This window comes from Manacus vitellinus, unplaced genomic scaffold, assembly GCF_001715985.3.
Source record: "Manacus vitellinus isolate BGI_N305 unplaced genomic scaffold, ASM171598v3 scaffold_75_pilon, whole genome shotgun sequence".
Taxonomy (NCBI): Eukaryota; Metazoa; Chordata; class Aves; order Passeriformes; family Pipridae; genus Manacus; species Manacus vitellinus.
This window is the reverse complement of record NW_021940789.1, coordinates 1,985,632-2,005,933: the sequence shown is the minus strand read 5'-3', so window position 1 is coordinate 2,005,933 and position 20,302 is coordinate 1,985,632. Positions and strand designations below refer to the sequence as shown.

The 20,302-nt window shown below is 48.5% G+C and overlaps 2 protein-coding genes and 1 non-coding gene across 3 annotated transcripts; 1 reads left to right on the top strand and 2 right to left on the bottom strand.

The window, feature by feature from the left end:
- The first annotated feature begins 139 nt into the window (after positions 1–139).
- SMPDL3B (sphingomyelin phosphodiesterase acid like 3B) lies at positions 140–4,061 on the top strand. The gene is made up of 5 exons (XM_018084737.2): positions 140–313; positions 894–1,066; positions 1,197–1,377; positions 1,946–2,079; positions 3,118–4,061. The coding sequence occupies exons 1-5, from the start codon at positions 190–192 to the stop codon at positions 3,499–3,501; spliced, it is 996 nt and encodes a 331-aa protein (XP_017940226.1). The 5' UTR covers positions 140–189; the 3' UTR covers positions 3,502–4,061.
- A 3,029-nt stretch (positions 4,062–7,090) lies between these two features.
- PPP1R8 (protein phosphatase 1 regulatory subunit 8) lies at positions 7,091–20,114 on the bottom strand. Its single transcript, XM_018084756.1, has 5 exons — positions 20,054–20,114; positions 13,772–13,992; positions 11,891–12,035; positions 10,675–10,739; positions 7,091–9,600 (listed from the first exon to the last, which is right to left on the bottom strand). Exons 2-5 carry the CDS (start codon positions 13,835–13,837, stop codon positions 9,247–9,249), a joined length of 630 nt encoding a protein of 209 aa, XP_017940245.1. The 5' UTR covers positions 13,838–13,992; positions 20,054–20,114; the 3' UTR covers positions 7,091–9,246.
- Positions 18,069–18,233, bottom strand: LOC112841347. Its single transcript, XR_003212951.1, has one exon.
- Positions 20,115–20,302: the final 188 nt, after the last annotated feature.

Sequence of the window (20,302 nt, the reverse complement as noted above, 5' to 3'; positions counted from 1 at the left end):
GGGGCTCATCCCGAGGGGGGTCAGAGCTGAGCAGTGCCCCTGGTCAGTGTGGCCCCAGGGCAGGGGGTGGGGGACTGGCCCTGGCAAAGCCTTGGCCTTGAGTGCCCCGGGGAACTCTGGGGAGCTCTGCAGCTCTGACTCCTCTGCACCTCCTTTACCCTCTCTCCAGGTACCAAAGTCTATGCGGCGATGGGCAATCATGACTTCCACCCCAAGAATCAGTTTCCTGGGAAGGAGCACAGGATCTACAACCAAACAGCGGAACTGTGGCGGCCCTGGTTGAGTGATGCCTCCCTCCCTCTCTTCAGAGCAGGTCTGGCACCACTGGCTCGTGTTGGCAGCACTCTGGGGAGATGGGGAAGGGTAGGAGAATACCATGACCAGTTTTCCTTGCCTTAGAGCTCAGAGCATCAGTATTCATAGAGGACTGGCAGAGAAAGGGTCCAATTTAGTGCTGATTTCTGGCATGGAGTTCTGCTTGCAAGAAGATAATTTTTTTTATACTTTAGTCTCTCCTGTCATTGTCAAGTTACTGGAAAGAATGCAGAGTGGTGAGCTGCACAAGGAGGAAAAAGATCTTTAAAGGTACCAGCTGGGGCAGGCAGTGCTGTGCCTCCTCATAGCTGCCCACTCCTGGTGCTGCCCACTGTCCCCATGCAGGTCTCCCTTTAGTGGGACAGGCACAAGCATGACAAGAGGCACACAGGGAAGAATCACCCCAAACACCCATCCTCTGCCCAGTAGTGGGCAGAGCACTACTGGTGCCTGGTTCAGGCAGTGACCCTGCTGTGGCTATTGCTAAGGAGAGCAGAGAGAAGTGGAAACAAAGGGATCTGGGATCACAGCCACCAGTGTGATCAGACCTCCAGCTCTTTCCCTGTCGTGTTTTTCAGGAGCTTTCTACAGTGAGAAGCTGCCCAGCCCAGGGACGAGAGGGAGGATGGTTGTCCTCAATACCAACCTGTACTATGACCAGAATGACGAGACAGCTGCTGAGGAGGATCCTGGGGGGCAGTTCCAGTGGCTGGAAGAAACACTGACCAACGCCTCCAGAGCAGATGAAATGGTATTAACAAAGGAATGGATGAACAATGGCCGTAGAGAGCTCCTCCCAGCCCTGCTCTCCCCTGGGGCAGTCACAGCCACGGGGCTCTGTGGGCAGCACGGGCTCTGTGCTCAGGGCAGCTCTTCTGCAGGTCTACCTTGTGGGGCACGTCCCTCCCGGCTTCTTTGAGAAGAAACGAGGCAAGGCCTGGTTCCGGAGGGGCTTTAACGAACGGTACCTGGGCATTGTGCAGAGGCACCACAGGGTGATCGCTGCCCAGTTCTTCGGGCACCATCACACCGACAGCTTCCGCATGTTTTACAGCGACACAGGTACCCGTTCTGCTCACCCAAGCACCCGTGGGACAGCTCTGCCAGCTCCCAGAATCACTGTCCATGGGAGGTGTCAGTGGCTGTTGGCTGAAGGCAGCTGAGAAGCCAGCAAAGGCTTGTGAAATACTCTGGGCAACAAGAGGCACCAGTGGTTCTCATCTCCACCCCCAGCCTGTAGCTCCTGACCTCCTTCCTGTTCATCCTCAAATGTTGTTTCCCCTCAATGACTGGCAGCTTCTTGCCTGTTGCCTGTGCAGGGGTTTAGGCATGGCTGGGGTGTGAGGGAGCAGTGTTGGAGTGGTGCAGAGTGCTCTGAGCACAGGGGGTGGTTCCCCAGCCACCCTCACTGCAGGAGCCCTTGCCTGCAGTGGAAAGCCTGTTCCAGGCTGCAGGAGCCCCATGTTCAGACCCCGATGCTGCTCCATGTGCTGATCTTTGTGTGCACCAAGGGCTGGTGACAGAGATGCTCTTGGGCAGTGCCATCAGCTCCAGGTGCTCGCTGCGATGGGGACAGGGTGTGGGGCAAGCCAAGGTCTCCAGTTACAGGTTGCTTTGCCTTTCTGTGAAGGTTCTCCAATCAATGTCATGTTCCTGGCCCCTGGAGTGACTCCCTGGAAAACAACATTACCTGGAGTGAATAATGGAGCCAACAACCCTGGGATTCGGGTGATCGACTACGATCCGGACACCCTTCAGGTGTTGGTAGGGGATCCCCTGTGCTGCACACTGCAGCTCTGGAAGAGAACTTCTATTTCTCCCTGTGGTCAGAACAGGCAGGACCACAGGAGCTGAGCAGCTGTGTGGGAGAGGACCCTGACTCAGGATATTTGAGCCTCGTGCCTGGCACAGATATTTAGTCAGAGTGTCAGTGAGTTGAGGCCCAGGCCCCCACAGCCAGTGCATCCTGCTGGGATGAGTTCCTCAGAGCAGGGGCAGACAGGTTTTGCCGGCTTGTTCGTGTCCTTAAGAGAGATTCCTTTGACACTTCTTTGCTCCCCAGATAGTGTGGATCACAGAACTCCTCTTTGAGTACTAACAGACCTGTCAGATCCCCTCCAAAAACTGTAAACCATCTGGAAAATTATTTGTGTACCTGTGTTTGCTAAAGTGATGGATTTGATCTGAATTGAGGTGAATTGTAGGGGCAGCTGCTGTTTCCCATCTCTTGCTTGCCAGGAGGTAGAGGATGGATGCTTGTACCTCCTATTGCAGTGGATGGAGCTCTCTGTAGTTGCTCTGTTTACATGTTTATAGCTTGTGAAGTGAATGCTAAAATATGCTGTGCAAGGCTGGGGAGCCAGTGAAGCAGAGAGAAAAAGGGCAAGAGACTGAGAACAGAGGTTGTGAAAAACTTGATTCTTCAGTTTGTTCACAGTTGAGAAATTAACTTTATTTGGGAAGTAACACTTCTCCAGCCCTTGCTTCTGCCAGTGGACAGTACTGATAGTAACTAACTGATGTTTGAAGAAGGCCAGGCTCAAAGTTTGGACGTAAAAATCAAGCAGAGCAAAGCCACCCCTTCAACCTTTAGGAAACAGGCTGCATTTGGGGTGGGTTCTGGAGGCTCTCACCTGAGGTGTGTCTCCAGGTGCCGGAATTGGTAGGAAGCCCTGCCAGGGGCAGCTGTGCCCTGGGGGCAGGGGATGTGCTGCTGTGGTTGTGATCCCAGCCCAGCCCAGCATCTCACTCCAGGTCAATCCTGTCCTGATGTGTCCCCACTTCTGTTTTTCTCTCCCTCAGGATATGGTGACTTACTACTTGAACCTCACTCGTGCCAACACGATGGCCTCGCCAGGGGAGGCAGAGTTCCCAGCGTGGGAGGCAGAGTACAGCCTGACAGGAGCCTTCCAGGTCCCTGATGGCTCCGCACGCTCCATGCAGACGGTGCTGGAGAGGATCTCAGGGGACCCTCGCTACCTGCAGAGCTACTACGAGTTCAACTCTGCCAGATATGACCTGGCACCGTGCAAGCAGGAATGTCGTGTGGATCACCTGTGTGCCATCAGGGAAGTTGATTTTATGAAGTATGATGAGTGTGTGAAAACCAGCAGTGCTGCCTCCGCTGCCAGTGGCGTTTGGCTTTTGGTTTTCTGTGTGTTCTTAGGACTTCTCAGTCCCCAGTGAGTGCCGTGATGGCCGAGAGCAAGAGAAAAGGAGGAGAGCACGAGATCCCACTGCACGTGAATCAGTGATTTTGGCATTAGAAACCAGGACAAAATCACTAGTGTTTACTAAAAGCTCTGCGATACTGACTTGCACTTTTCTAGACAATCTTGATGTGTGAGGGGGGTACAATAATCATGAGAACCTTGTTGTGCTGGACTGCCTGCATTGAGGAATCTGTCTCCCCTCTGCTGGGACTGCTGGGATAGCCTCACAAATCAGATGAAGACCAGGCCTTCCTGTGGACATGACCTGCCCACAGGTGAGAGATGTATTCTTGGAGGCTGCTGCCAACATTCCTCAGGTTGGCACACAGTTCTTTTCTGAAAGGACGGTACAGCTGGTGACCCAGAAAGTCTTGTTATGGTGGCAGAAGCCTCTGGCTTGTGAGCAAAGCCATGTGGGGTGGCAATGTCTGGACTTCAGCAGACTTTGGTGTCTCAGTGCTGAAGAGGAAGCACTGATGATTGTCTTTGCACCCTCCAATTGCTGAGCATAAACAGCTCTATTCTCTCTTCTGTGCTCTCTTCACTTGCATTCACTGAGTTCCCTCCCTCAGCTGGGCGTGGCAGCTTCACCAGTGAGATATGAGGTGGTGATTTACAGCCTTGGGCTTTGCCAGCTGCTCCGAGACCTTGAGGGAACCAGTACAGAGTGCTGGTGTTGGACTGTGGGTACGGGGGATGAGGTGCAGGAGGAGCGTGCACTGGCTGTGGAGGCAGCTCTGGGCTCTCCGGGGGGGTCTGACCCGGAGCTCTCGAGGCAGTGGGTGGTCGTACCCCGAGCAGGCCCCGGATGGCCGTGGCTTTGCCGCCGTGGCTGGTGTTTGCCCCCGGGACCCCTTCAGAGTGTGTGTGGAGCGATGCTGCAGTGCCCGAGCATTCCCCGCCGGCCCCGGTGCAGCCCGGGAAGGGCCGGGACCCCTGTGAACACCCCACTCCACTCCTGGGCTGCAGGGCTGGCAGCCCCTGTCCCCTCCAGCTCCGTGTCACCACAGCTCCCTGCAGCAAGCACAGATCCGAAAGGGAAGGGTGGGAGGCAGGTGGGATTGCCGGCGTTGCCCGTCCTGAAATCCTCCTGTTTGCAGCGGGATGACCGAGCGGGCACGTCCCAGCCCGGGCCCATCGGTCCCCTCGTTAGTTCTGAAGCCCCCCCGAGCGAAGCGTGGCCGGGGCTCCGGGGGAACAGGCGGTGCGGGGCTCGAGGTGCTGCCCCGGTGCAGCAGAAGAGCGCTGCGGGACCGTGGCGGGGCCGAGCCCCGGGGCTGCGGCGGGAGGCGAAGGTGCGAGGTGCGGGGGGTTATCCCGGCGGGATGACGGGGGGAGGTGTCGGGGGGTTATCCGGTGGCGGGAATGACGAGGGGGAGGTGCGGGGGGTTATCCGGCGGGAAGACTGAAGGGGGAGGTGCGGGGGGTTATCCCGGCGGGAATGAACGGGGGGAGGCTGCGGGGGTTATCCGGCGGGAATGACGAGGGGGAGGTGCGGGGGTTATCCCGGCGGGATGAACGGGGGCAGGGGCGGGGGTTATCCGGCGGGAATGGAAACGAGGGGAGGTGCGGGGGGTTATCCGCGGCGGGGAAATGACGGGGGGGAGGTGGCGGGGTTATCCCGGCGGGAATGAACGGGGGAGGTGCCGGGGGTTATCCCGGCGGGAATGACGGGGGTCCAGGGGAGCCGGGGCGACGCTGCCCCGTGGGGGGGCCGCTGGTCCGGGGCGATCCTGCCCCCACATCTGCTCTGCGCCCCGGTATTGTTTAAGCTTTAGTATTTAAGGCTTCCTCCTCCTCTACCGTTCTGCAACTGTGCTTGAAACCTTTCCCAGACGTTTGCCAGATTTTATGGCAAAAGAGACAGCAAGGGTGATGTACAAGAAGGTGGAGAGCAGAGATTGACGCTCTTTAGCTGCTTCTCTCTTAAAGCTTCCCTGAGGAGGACATCGGTTCTGGAAAATTCATACAAAACAAAAGACAATAACCAAATCCACCACCAGGGCTGCTGGAAAGCTGCTGCTCTTGCTGTTTTACTGGTTATGGGACCTTCAGGGAAGGGTCATTTAACCCTGTGACCCAAACTCCACAGTTGTTGATCCTAAATTGGCTCCAGTCTTACTTCACACTCTCCCTCTTTCTCCAGCATTGCCTTTCCCACACCCAGCAGGTAAGGCCCACTGACACCACACAGCTCCTATGGATGAGGAGCTGTACCTGGTGTTGAGAAGCAAAAGCAGAAACATTTTTTCCCCTTTACCTACTACTGCTAGATTGAGAGTTTTGAGATCAAAGAACCTACAGCTGTCCTGATTGCTTTTGAAAAAGCACATCTCAAACAGCACTTGACCCCTGAGCCCAGCAACCGCCCTTACAGCCCCAGGTCTTCTCCCAAGCCATGTCTTGCAGTCCAGCCCTCTCCTGTGGTCTCTCCCCGTGCCACTGAGGTTTCAAAGTCCTTGGTGTAATTGCACAACTGCACACTCACCCGTTCTGCACTGGAAGCTGTTCCTGCTCTCCTGAAGGGCCCCAGGATGATCCCAGCTCCTCTCCAACAAGTCCTGCTTTCAGGCGTGTCAGTGCAGGGTCTGACACATCAGTACCTCACTGAACAGCCCTGCGAACACACCCCCTGTCAGTTCACCTCGAGCTCTGCGGCTGCCCCCTGGTGCTGCCCTCTCGTATTTCCAGACCGAAAGACAAAGGAAGGGTTACAGTGACAATCCAGGGAATGCTGCAAGGACAGATGTTCCTGGAAAACACTACTATCTTCTTTAGCTCAATCATTGTTGATTCAGCTGCAAACTAGTCTCCATTTCGCTCCCATCTCTGCATTCACACTGCAGAGGTCTTCTGCTTATTGTGCAAGTTGCCTCCCTTTTAAATCCTTCATTTAATACAGGAGATGAACAGTTCACCAACCCACACTGACAGTGTCAGACCACAAAGGGAGCCCCTTCACCTGCACCAGCGGTTTCTGCCTGTGGCAGGTGAGCAGCTTGCACATGAACTGTGAGCCTGCTGCCAAAACCACAGTGCAAATGTACCCTCCCCAGCTGCTGCTTCATTGGGAAAAAAATTATGTAGAGCATAAGTATTGCTGATTTCATCAAAGCTGGGGAGTCCCTCTCAACCCTGTGCAGGTCCCATGGCTCTCTGTAAGCAGGCCCCAGGTTGGTGTTTCTCACTGCAGTGTCCCCGGGGACTGAGCCTGCCAAAGGCCATGCTGTGTCAGAGCAGCAGCCTGGGCAATGAGAGCAGCAGAGCTGGGCTCTGAAGTACAACTTACAGAGAGAATTAGGCCAGAATCAGGAAAAACTCCACTTGGAAAACAAAGGCAACCACTGTTAAAAATCCACTGTTAGGTGTCACTCATGTGCCAAAGTGCAGCACGAGGCAGCAGAGAGGGTCACGAGCAGCTTTAGGAGCTGCAGCCTGAGGCAGGACAAGGCCTGCAGGGAGAAGTGCACTTTGCCATGGCAGGATCCTCCCATGAGCCACAGCATAAGGGGCAGCCTCAGCTGCACCAGTGCAGACTGGAATGAACACACTACACTCCAAACTGGCAAAATCCGCATTTAATTTACAACATAGTAAAGGTTACAGTTAAAAAGCTCAACAGAAGTGTGAAAAGGCCTATTACATATTACACAAGTGTACAAACGTCTGTACAAAGCCCCTTGATGTTCCTGTCCCCTCCTGGCCAGCCGTGGCCCCTAAGCTCTGAAATAACGAGAGCTGGTTCAGAGCCAGGGAGGAGAAGAGCTTTAAAAAACAATGAGCAGTGAAGCTTCCCTTGTCAAGAAAAATCTTGCAAAGAGCCACTTGCAAAGAAACCAAAACTACCCCCCAACAGACAAAAAAACCCCAAAATAAAACAGAAAAAGAAGAAAACTTGTTCAACTTTTGTTTGCCCTGACTATTCTTATCCTAAAGAGTTGCCTTCAGAAAGCAACTGAGTGGGAAACGAAAATCCTACAGGCCAGACTAAAGGGAGAAAGATTTGGAGAGTCATTGTGGGAGTGCTGGGAAGCAGAACAAACGCCCGAGGGCTGAATCATCAATGGCAACTAAACAGAACAGCACAGCTGGATCACAGAGCAGGTGCTGAACCACCCATGGAATAGTGTGAGCTGGACAGATGGTGCAAGGAGGGAACAGAGCAGTCTCTGAATCCATCGCTCTCGTGAGCGGGGCAGCTTTACCTCAGGGACATGATAGAAGCAATCACGGAGCAGAACTCACTTGGATTTTGGAGCATCTGCCCAAAAGGGTCTGGTGCATCCAGCACTCCCTGCACTGGAACACAGCCCTGCTCCAGCACTATCCAGCACCCCCTGCACTGGAACACAGTACTGATCCAGCACCCCAGCACTACTTCACCAGGCAGCCACAGTCCTGCACACAGTGAGCAGGGTCTCATTTTGCTGCACGTTTTCTGGATCCCCCAAACAACAAAGGAATGTGACTTGTAGCTGAACTGCACTAGAGAGTTTACAAAAACTCCAGAGCAAACCGAAGAATAAGAGAGCTCTGGCCTTACCTTGCGTAAAGTACAGCCACAGTGTCTGGACATGTGAATCATTTTCAAATCTAAGCCCACAGATCTGAAGGGCTGGAGCAAAAACCCATCAAGCTTCTCATTTTATTCAATGGGAAAAGGTGATGAAGGAATCAAAAAATGTGCTATTATGGAACCAGCTTGTGCACTGCTTTATTATCTCTACTGAGAATTCCTATTCTGGATCTCAGTAGCACTTGATCCTCACCTGCTGTTCCCAGCAGCCAAAATATTTGCAGATTGGGGGTTTAGGTGTGGAAGGGAACCAGTCCTCTGGCTCTGCTGACAACTGCTCAGCTTTGTGTCCTGTTGCATCTCATATATGCTAAGCTTAAAAGTTCCATTTGCAAATAAAAATGACACTAAGTTACAAGGGCCACCAAATGTAAAAGAAACTGTTCTCTGTGTTAACCTCACCCTGAGTTATCCCAGGGGAGTCACCAGGGCTGTTGGCACCACAGCACAGTGCAGACAGCGCCTGTCTCCCCATCAGACACTCTGACCTGTGCACCCAGTACCCATCCCACAGCCCCCACCCTGCAGCACTGGAACAAAGCTGAGGAACCCACCTACTGCTTGTCCATCTTAACTTACGACTCATGGGATGCTCTAGTGTTTTACATGGAAATTAAAACAAGCTGTAGGCAAACTAAAAATAATAATAATGAAAAGAGAATGCCCCACATTGGTGGGTTTTGAAAATATAAAAAATAAAAGCTGACCTATATTCTGCAAGTTTTACAACTCCTATCAATGGGACTCTGCAAGGCTTGGCCCCAGAAACATTTGCTGTGAGCATGTCCAGCAGGAACAGTGTCACCCACAGCGAGCCTGTCACCAAAACACACGGATCTGCAGGGCCATGCCATAAGTGAGAATGGAACTGTGACTGCCCCTTTGACTGGCGGACCCAAACTCAGTGTAAAGACCTCTGGGACAGTGGTGGCTAAGAAAAGGCTGCAGGGATTTTGGTTCAAAAGGAGCTGGGAGCTGTATTTTTTTTTTTAAACAGACATATAAAAATGTTTGAAGACAGATCTTTAAAGGATATTTCACTTCTCCAATCTCAGTATTACATCTGTTAGAACACTGAAAGTTTAAAAAGACGCACATGAAGAGTTTGTGGAGTTGGTGACTCCCACCCTCCCTCAGCCCAGCTCAGATCAGCAGGGACGGGGTCGGCTTCTTGCCCGGCCAGGCCTCCTTGGCGTATTTCTTCTTCTTGGGTTCATTCACAGCTTCGGGGTTGAAGACGGCCGGGTTTGGAGCTGGGTTCATGTTCACTGTGGAGGGCACAACTGGAGTCAAGTCCACGTCGGGGGCGAGGTTGGGGTAGGGCATGGGCAGCCCCCCGATGAGCGCGGTGCCGTGCACGCCGTGCGACTGCGGCCCCGCCTCGCTGTGGGTGGGGGGCAGCCCCCCGTACAAGCCCCCGGTGTAGGGGAAGTTCTGCATGCGCCGGGACGTGGAGTCCTCCGGGGGCAGCGAGCCCGCGTTCTCCAGACGCTTCTTCTGCAGGCACAAGTATTGAAAGAGTTATTGTAAAGGCATGAAACCATCAAGCTCTTCAAACTCGATGCCAAGGCTATTTCCCCCCAAAAAGGCATCTAAATCTGCCACATACAAAGTTCCTACAGACAATGTCCCAGTCTGTGTCCCTCAAGTTTTCTTCTGGGTTTCCCTGACAACCACAATAATAAACTCTTAAAGATGCACAATGCAGGAAGGGTGACAGAAGCTGAAGCTCAGGTGTAACTCAGATGAAGCCTGAGCACCTTTTCACCTGCTCTATACTCCTGCCAGTCTTGAGCTTGTCCTGAATGAAGACTGAGTAGGTCTTTAGCCAGCAGACTCATAGAATGTCCTGGGTTGGAAGGGACCCACAAGGATCATCCAGTCCAACTCCTGGCCCAGCACAGGACACCCCAACAATCCCACCATGTGCCTGAGAGTGTTATAACACAAACCTGCCCTCCCCCACAGAAAGAAACTGCAACTTCGAGATCATTTGGGTAATTCTGCTCCTGATCACTGGAATCTTCTCCAGCAGTCGGGCTTATGGAAAAGTATCCTTCTCCATGTGATGTTATTTAGTCTATACCAGCAACAAGTGGAATTGCTGTTACATAGTGGCTTAGCTGCTCTGGAGCTTTGCAGATCTTCCCTCCTCCTCACATATTCCAATTAAATAGAGCACTGTCAACACACACTCATCTTGGAGCAAGATGTTCTAGTACACAACCTTATGAAACCTTTAGCACTCAGTATTTAAACAAACAATCTCTCTTTTTTACCCTCTATTTTCCACACTTCCCACAATTTTAACCGATGTCTGGAAATAATGCACCGAATTTCTGTAAACTGTTTGTTTTTGGGAGGAAAAAAAAATCACCACTGATCCCATGTGTCATTGAAGAAAAGAGGGTTTGAAGAAACCTGGGTTTGAAGGGAAATGGTCGAATTTGCAAAAAAAGACAATTGTGAAACACAGACATCACTTTGGAACGGTCTGTTTCTAAGGTGCACTTCATACAGTGAGTTCATCAATGTAAGGTGCTAATGAGGAACATGGGAGTCACTCCGTACCTTCACAGGGACCACTGCTGTCTGTACCATGTTCCGGAACCGCCCCACAGATGGGTCCACGTCCTCTGCAAAGCAAGAACAGCGATGCCTTCAGTGAGGACACGGGCAAAGCAGAACCCACGGGGAAAACTGGAACACAGACCTTCTCCTCCCAAAGCCAGCACTTCAGCACTTCCCAGCGAGCACAAGTGTGACCAAATAAAGAATGGGGCTCAAGGGACACCCAGTGGCTTTGTCTCCAGTTGGCTCACCAGGCATCTTGGTAAGGAATGCTTTCCCTCAAATGAAGAATGGGAAGGGGAGCAGCCGGATGGGCAGTTTGGGATCACACAGGTTGGAGTTTGGGCTGAAAGCTGCTGCTGACAAGGCACTGCACATGCTAAAGGCACAGCAGCCAGTCCCCAAAGTCCTTGGGGGGCCTTGAAGGAGGAGTCAGAAGCAGTCAATATAAGTTCCTGAAAGTCTGGAAAAACTATTTTTTTTTTTTTTGCAATGTGAATGACTGGCATTTGCATTAGGATGTTCTGAGCACTGAACTGCATCACCTTATAAACCAAAATGGTCACTCTGGGTGCTCTACTGTGCCAGTGGAACCACCTCCACACCATATTTCAAAATGCCGGCTCATTAATTAGCTACTCTTATTAACAGGAATACTATCCATATAAAGTATCATTGATAGGAATGCCATTAATACAGAACAGCTAAAGGAGAAAAAAAGACTCATTTGGAATTGGATGTGTTCAGATGCATCAGTTTGAATGAGGATTGAGGACAACCTGGTTCAGATGTACAGACAAGTAGCAAAGACCCTCTGAGCTGGAGACAGATACCCCGGAGGCAACAGGTAAGTAAAGCATTAGGGGACAAAGAAAAACAAACAAGTTCCATTCCCATTTAGATTCTAAAGAAGGCAAAAAATGTAAACCTTCCTCCTTTTGGACCCATGACATTTTTCCTATATCTGACAAAATATTGAGCAATGAAGCTGAGTGTGATGTCCCCATCCTGCACAGACCACACAATTACTTTACAGGTACAACAGAAGAAACAAGAGAGAGGTCAAAGACTTCAGTGAGAAATGTGGCAGCTTCTCTGAAACAGCTGATCCCAAATGTTGACTGCCTTATCCATATGCAGCCATGAGGAATCCCTATGAGAATATAAGAAGGAGGTCCTGAAGAGCATCAACTAAATATTAAAGCAAAGTCCTTACCTGGATTGATGATCTCATCGTCATCACTGAACGTCACTCTGGAGTTCTTCCGTTTCCTCTTTGGCCTCTGGATGTCCAAGTTCCCTTCCTCAATGGTCAGCGTGGAGATCCTCTTGTTGTGGGCTGTATTAAACTCTGTCAGGTTCTAATGGCAAATTTGGAGACGAAAGAGTTTAAGCAACTAGTGTATGAAATCTGATTTAATCATGTGACTGTGCACATTGAAAGACCACAGGACACTGTTTAGTTTCAACTTCAGACCCCAAGGAAGAAGCAGAGCTTCAGGGCTGCAACGAGCTGCCCCGAGAGGCTGCGGAGTCTCTGCAGAGAGATTCAGAACTGAGCACCATCCTGGGCAGTCACTCCAGCTGGCCCTGCTTGAGCTGATTGATGATTCTAAGAGTTCCCTTCCAACATCCACAATCCTGTGAATGCCACAGACACTGCTTTCCCCCACAGGTATCTGACAATGGGAAAAAGGTGGGAAACCACCCGACCTGAAGCATGTGTGCCCTGGCAAGCCTTAGTGAGATGACCACTGGGACATTAAGAATATTATGTCCCTGATTCTGGGAAGCAACATGATCACAGGTTTATCATGGCAGACGAGATGCTTTAGGTGTATCTGTCAGCAGAAACACCTCAGACTATCTTCACAGTCAAGAAATTAAGAAACTGAACCTAAAGAAGTATTACCCAGGGAAGTAGTTCAGGCACCATCCCTGGAGGTATTTAAAACACATGTAGATGTGGCACTTAAGGACATGGTTTAGGGGTGGGCCTGTGTGAGGGACTGAAATGGTAATGTTTAATGGCTCAAACAACTGGCCATTTGCAAAAGCAGCAGGTGCTTTGCTGATGATGTGCAAGGGAACAGCTCAGGGGCAGAGGGGGTGAACATCCACCACCATAGGGGACAAGCTGGGCTTTGAGACAGTTAAGGGAACAGGCTGAAAAGCAGCACATCCTGTGAGGTGGGATAGTGCTTTTTATCATGGCAATGTCCTTCCTTACACAACTGGCTCAGGGGTGAAAACTCTCCTCCCTCTCTGGGGGAGATACTGGGACATTCACACCTGGGCCTGAAGATTTTAATCCCTTCTGATGAGGCATTACTGGCTCAAATATGCTGATGTGAGAGGCAGCTGTCATGTCTTGCAAGGTGTCATAAACCATCAAAGCCCCCCGAAGTGCCCCTCGGGCACTTTTCTGGGGCCTTCCACCAGAGGATTGTACATGATCCACAGTGTTGCAACAGATCCACAGGCTTGCAACAGACAGTGTAAAACAAATCTCCCCCTAGGGGAGTTACCTGGGCATTCCCATGTAAACCTAAGCCTACATTAATCCATTGGATTTTGTGTTTCAAGGGCTTCCCCCATCCCCGACAGATCAAGTCTGTGACCATCACTTCAGCCAATGGACATCAAAATTGCAACAATCAAGTTTCATCACTGGATCCATAGGTGGTGAGATCTTTCTGCTCTTATCCTTTCTATCTTTTCCTTATATATTTTCTTAAGTGTTATTTTTATGCTTTTATTTAGCTATATTACTATAGATAATAATAACCCAAACAGCTCCAGACCTCCTTTCCATGGCAAACAAACTGTTCTAAAATAAACCCTACATATATATGTATTTATAAACACCAGTCATTCGGTGTCATTTCACTCTAACCTGCCCCAAGGGATCTATTAACAAGAACCCTTGCCTACAGGGGTGAGTTGTAGCAGCTTGGCAGTGTCAGATTTATGGTTGGACTTGATGATCTTAAAGGTCTTTTCCAACCCTAAATGATTCCACGACTTTAGGCAAACAAGCAGGGAATGCTGTCCTAGCTGGCAATGCCACTGAGGCACAGTGTGCCATCGTACTCACATCCAGTTCTGTCTCCTCCTCTGGCAGGCCCAGCAGCCCCTTGAGCTCCTCATCCTCACCACCCATCTTCTCATCCCCCTTCACCGCCGACGGCAGCGTCTGCGGCTTCTCGCGCAGGGTGTACGCGCGGGTGGAGGCTCCGAATGACACCGTGGAGTCGATGGGGATCTGCTGGGGTTTGTGGGCTTCCAGGCGGATGTGACCCAGGAACGTGCCATGTGCTGAGGGCGTCAAAATGCAAAATAGTCTGTTAGTCACCAGACTGGGCTCACGGTATTCCAGCTCCAGTTTGAGAATCTCAGAAACTGTAATAACTGTTCTGAGGTACAAGGCACTGAGGGACTGCTGAGAGTATCGGCTATGTACATTGTACCCATCATCTCACACACTGAGATAACACACACCAGAAGTCCTCAAAAAGTCATGGAAATCAATTACAAACACCCTTTACTTTCTGTATTCCTGCAGGTCCCAATGTACTATGTCTATGTCTATGTCTAGACAGTGGAAAAAACCACATGACAAGTTTCAGACCTTGGGAAACCACCCAAGAGAAGGATTTGCTAAAATTGTGAAGGCCAAGTCGCTTTCCTCCTCTCCTTTTGCCTCTTAAAGAATCTAGAAATGTTTTAAATAAGAACTGAGGCAGATGTAAGCTGACTGGAGCAGACACTCCTTTGCTCTAACCCTTACCCATCTTTCCCTAGGACGCAAATTCCGATTATATCCATCTGTCCACACAGTGCAAACAACAGTGGGAAAGGAAAAAGTGTCTCAGATTCAGAATGTTTAAGCACTGAAATATTGCACTTCTGTCTGGTTAAATGCCACACTACTTACTGCTGTTCAGATCTATGAGGAAAACCCTCTTGAGATGTTTGTGATAGACCAAGGCAGCATGGACCCGAGAGCAAGACTGGTGGTCAATGGTAAAATCACACAGATCAGGATTTCTCCCAAAGAGATAGTATTTCTTCTCATCAATGATGAGTTTCTGAGTAGAATGTCAAACAGAGAAGCATATTAGACTCCTAGAATCTTTTGGATCTTCCTGAAAAAATTCAAGAACATGAATAAACAGAGCAAATTCAAAATGAAGCATCAACAGCTCATCAATATTTCAGTTTAGTCTGGTACTGGTAAATACAGAAACTCAAATCTGCTCTTTGTAAAATCAGAACAGATGAATGTGTGAGAGTCCCAGTTATTTCCTTCTTTACCAGCCAACACAAAACAGCCTCTTCAAATCATGAGACTGCCTCACACAGGAGATTCTCTCTCACATCTGCACCCAAAGATTTTAACACGTTCCTCGATTGCTGACCTTGGGCCCAGTCCAAGGCAGGAACCCACGCTCAGTGATCTCTGGTCTGATACACAACATCAAAATTATACTTCTGTAGAGAACTGGACCTGCAGGAGTTTCCAGACCTCTGGTATAAAGATGCAAAACTATACTGAATATGTGCTGTGATAGGAATCCATATTAGTCTATTCAAGTAAACCATTACTTTTAGGCATTTCTTCTTTATTCATCCTAGTTCTAATCTTTTCTTCAAACAAGATCTTAGAAACCTTAATATAAGTTCCATAAACCATCTCTATAAAGTGAGGGACGTGCTGACAAAGTCCTGCAGTATTTCCATTACCAGACCATGTTGCTGAGGGAACTTCTTGCACCTGAATGCTACAGTACCTGAGCAGGGCAGGTGGAGAACCTTCTCCCTGGCTCTCAAGAACTTCATCTAATCTATATTTTCCTGCTCCAGCTGGACAAAGTAAAGGCTGGCAGTGCGTTACACATCTGTTAACAGGCTTCTCCTGCTTTTTGAAACATTTAACAAAGCCCACACGTTTCAACAGTATCATCAAAGGAATGCTGAGGATACATTTTCCATCAGAAAACCTCATGAACCAGGCTGAGATGAACTAGCATTCTGCCTGCTTGAGCATATGGATTTCTCCCCCTCCCTCCGTTCCCAGCGCCTCTATCCTCTCCTCAGTCTCACTGCCACACATCTGAGACAAGTTTTCAGGCTGCAAAGCCTTTTTTTCCTGTGTTAATCTTTCCCTGTTTGAGTGGACTGGTTCAGTGTGCCTTTGGTCAGATGGGTGTCCCAGCTGCTCCAGGGAAGCTGTGGGTTACAGCAGTAGGGTGGCTGATGCTGAGGATCCCCCTCTCTGGCAGCACCATTCCAGTCAGCAGGTGTTTCTTCCTCAGTTCTGCCAGGTACAAACCACATGCTCAGCTACAAAAGCCAGTGTATCTGAGTAGATCCAGGTGGCTGCTCTGGGGCTTTTCTGAGCTGTCAGACTGACACAACGACCATCCCGAGAGTTCCTCATTCTGTGGCACCACCAAGTCATAGAGAAAATAAGGAGACAGCTTGAATTAAGACACAGTATTTATACTCCTCCACCTTATTTGCAAGGACAAAAATCCCATCAGGGACCTCAGCTTCTACTACAGGTCACCTTGCAAAGTCACATCTATTTACCTGCCCACCGACTATGAACTTCAAGGCTTTAGCACTGCTACAGTCACGTCACTTCCCCACTGGTTTTTTCCCAATTTTTCCCCAAGGTTGCTCTGTTTTCCAGGTTGGATTTTCCAGTGTTCTGCTGAACATCTATCAGCCCCAACACTGCAAGTTCTCACCATCTGGTATTCAGTAATAAGCATTTAATTTATTTCTGTATGTTTATTCGCTCTTTTAGGTCACTAGAAATTAATTGAACAACCTGACTCCACACTTGTATACATCAGGATGATTTACAATTAATTGGTCCCTTAGTTAAAGGTCTTATTCTTCAGCAGCTCAAGGTACATGAGCACCAGTTCATGACAGCGAATGCTTTATAAAATCTACCAACTCACATATTTTGTCCTGCTTTCATAAAATAAGAGTATTTAGGTGATCAAAGTGTGTGTATCTATCAGCTCTTGACATCTATTAAACCGAATAACTTCTCAACTTCTGGCCAATTTCAACCAGCACTACAAGATATTAAATTTCAAGCAGTTACATGAAAACAAACAGCTAGAAAGCATAACAACTTCATCAACCTCCTCAGTGATACACAAACTGGCAGAAAATTCACAAGAGTGCCAATACTTAGGCTTACACCGCAAAAAAAGTTTTCTTTGTGAGTCCACATGTCATTTGGTAAACCAGCAATCACAGCTTAATTGGCAATTCACCTGCAACTACATGGTCTCATGACAAATGAGGTGCAAACGCAAAATGTAAGTGATTTTCCTCCAGCTGGGACATGTAAATCATGCAGGCGTCTCCCCTGAATCCATCTGTGTTTGGTGCAGAGCAACACACCTCAAAGCCTCAGTGTAATAATCTGAATAAGATTAAAAACAAGAGAAATCACTATATCGAGTCTTCTGGGTTCTGCCCTGACCTGGGCACTTTATCATCACTTTCCGTCTCTTTACAAACGTTGGTGTTCACAAGACCCCTCAGAGTTAACCAGAAAGTATAAGCCACTGATGAAGAGCTTAAATTAGTACATGGTCTCCTCCATCTTTTCTGGTTGAATTTTATTTGACTTTTTTTATCCCACCTATAAACAGATCCATCCACCTCCTCCCTGTACACTCTCCACACCAATGTGCCCTTTCGAGGCTTTTCCCTGCAAGTCTTAACCATTGTTCCATGAGTCTTACTGATATTTTCTCTTGGGATCAGAGTTGTTTCATCCAGCTATTGATCCGAGAACACCATAACTGTTTGTTACAACACATCTTTTGAGGAAGCCTGGTTAGGTTCTTTGAGGATTCAGTTTCCCAGCATTGGATTTATGTCCCATATTCCACAGTTCCTTACTCATTTAGATCAGTACCTGACTCTTCCCATGCTCAATACCTTTGCACTAAGGAATTCTATGATTCCATGTTGTAAGAAAGACGAGCACTAACTTTTCCTTTAATTGTGAATTTGAAAAAAAGTCCTGTGTTAACACAGCTCTGATAAGAACAAGTGGATCTTCAGAAGCTGATTCATTCCTCCACAAACAGTGCTCAGCTCCACAAGCAGTTATCTCATGATTTCAAGTATCATAAAAATTGGCCAAACAATTTCTTATTTTTGCCCACAACTGACACCGAAAGCACCCTCTAAGTTTTCATTTGCACCTGTTACACATGAACACACAAACCTGTCCCTGACTGGACAGCACTTCGAGAGTTTTTCAAAGACACAAATTCATAAATTGGAAATGCAACAAATCACCATCAGAGAAAATAATTCTATTGACTTTACTTTAAGATAATGTTTCCAAAATGTTCTGTGCCTCTGAGCTATAACCCAGTGTTTTCCTTCACACACTGAGCTTAAACACTGCATGGCTTGTTTTGCTGTTGCACTTTGCAGACCCAGCAATCACAGGGTGACCCTCAGGCCTCGGCACGAGGCTGAGACACCGATGGCTCGGTTAGTACCAAGTGCTCAGTAACCCACGGGATTTAACAGCTCTCTTCCTTGGCTACTGCTGCCTGCCACGACAGACAAAACTGGAGAACTCTTTGCCAGCTGTACCAAACAGGGAAACATGTGGATCACATCCAAGTGCTGCTCAGTTGCTGCACAGTTCCCATGCACACACACAGGACCTTGTTTCAGGTAACCACCATAGACTAGAGGACTGAAGCCATCACCTACACACAGTGCAAGGCCCAAAGCAGCTGCACAAGCAAGTGTGTGGCATTGAGAAGGCTGAGCTCAGGAACAATCCTGCTGCAGCTCTCCAAGCTCGAACATGATTCTGAACACGTAACAGAAGCAGGAGAGGCTGAAAACACGGCCCAGGGTTCCAAGACAATCGCAATGCAAAGGGTTTGAGAGCCACGGTGTTGGTGAAGGAGAGTCCTGGAGTCCTGGTATGAACCAGCTCAGCCACATCCTGCAGGACAAAGAAGCTGCTCTGAATGTGCAGTACGTGTGTGCCAGTATCTATCTCCTTTCCAATGAATGCTGAACGAAGATCTCTCAGGTCAAGACTGGCTTTGCCAATTTCTCGTCTTTAAATCCAGAGTAAGAGCACTCTCTCGAAACAGCAACGGACTATAAAGGAAAGCCTCATTTTACAGGTTTCTGGCCTGAGAAAACACAAGTTTATTTATGAGACACCTATTTGTGACATCTCTATCTGCTCTCCTATGCAAAGCATATACTGGTAACTCAACCAAATTCCAAACAGTAAATCTGTGCTGCTAGACACCAGAAGGAACACTTAATACTGTCTCATGCTTCTGTGGTAGCATACGCTAAATACCAGCAAAGATTTTAAGCTACCTAAATCTTGATCTAACACCGGTTTCTTAATTTTCCAATTTTTGTTCAGAAAAGTTGGCTCAGCTTTGCAAAGTTTTCCTGGCCAGAAAAATTTCTGTTTTAGCCAACTGCAAGTCAGGAGTCTCTCTGCAGCTAAAATACATTCACTGGTTTGGGTCCTCTCTGTCAACCCTGTTAGAGACTTTCCTTTATTCATTAAGTGTGACATAAGACAAAATATGAAATAGAGAATGAGGCGGTGCACAACAGACAAATTCCTCTGCTGTAATAAAATTAACCTGCTGTATCTGTGATGTTCGCAGATCCTGAATGTGGGAGGAAAAATCCAGCTGTGTTTCATACTGTAGGACAGGGCAGCACTCCTACAAGATACAGGGTGCCTGGTTAACCTTACTATAAAATAAAAAATTAACTGACCAGACAGGTTTCTCAAAACAAGTGGTACAAAGGGAAGAGCTTTTACTTTTACTCTTCTGTATTTGAGATTTCTTGACCACGTTATTCAATTCCTGCTCTTGAAGTTCCTAGGACAATGTGCCTTCTGCTGCAGTCTGGCACCTCCTGTGCAAGTATCTTATAGGGAAGAAAATGTCAACGTTGGTCCAAAATGAAGTTTGGAAGAAATCAGGCTCCCTTACAAACATTTTATTTTTTGTCTCTCTTACTAGGGCAGGTTTGATGTTCAATAATTGTGTCACTGCTTGCTGAGCCCTGCAGTGCTGTATCCCTTCAATCAGTACAGTTAATTGGGAGATAAACTATGAAAGCCCTGCATGGCACGAGGCTGCCTTAAAGCACAGGCAAGGGAAAAGTCACTTCATTCTGAAGTTTCAGAGCAAAACAAACTGATTTGAAAATAATGAATATGAGAGAGAAAGGAAATACTTATAAGTAAGTGTGGAAAATGCTGGGAAATGTTCTACTGCTGGTGCCTATGTACATGACACACCAAATCCATCAAACCCAATTTCCATACCTCAATGAGTTTGTCTCCTTTGACTACATCCAGGTGTAAGCCAGGTGGTGGTTTTCCTGCCCTGGAAAATAAAGAAAGGCAAAATATAGTATCAAAACATTTAATAAAAAGTTTATTAGTGTTGGAGCTAAAACTCTATTTGAGCTCAGACCAAACCTACACAAATGTAAGCAGAAGTATTTTGGGGAAAATATGAAAATCCCATAATTTTCTTTTCCTCCCTGCAGATTCCTTCTGAAAACACATAAA

Bases quoted from the DNA above. Each gene is read 5' to 3' on its own strand.
- SMPDL3B (XM_018084737.2), top strand. From the start codon at position 190: ATGGGCAATCATGACTTCCACCCCAAGAATCAGTTTCCTGGGAAGGAG. The intron at 1,067-1,196 runs GTATTAACAAAG...GCTCTTCTGCAG, and splicing joins CCTCCAGAGCAGATGAAATG to GTCTACCTTGTGGGGCACGT. The intron at 1,378-1,945 runs GTACCCGTTCTG...CTTTCTGTGAAG, and splicing joins CATGTTTTACAGCGACACAG to GTTCTCCAATCAATGTCATG.
- PPP1R8 (XM_018084756.1), bottom strand. From the start codon at position 13,837: ATGGGTGGTGAGGATGAGGAGCTCAAGGGGCTGCTGGGCCTGCCAGAG. The intron at 12,036-13,771 runs GTGAGTACGATG...ATTTGCCATTAG, and splicing joins AGGAGGAGACAGAACTGGAT to AACCTGACAGAGTTTAATAC. The intron at 10,740-11,890 runs GTAAGGACTTTG...CTTGCTTTGCAG, and splicing joins CGATGAGATCATCAATCCAG to AGGACGTGGACCCATCTGTG.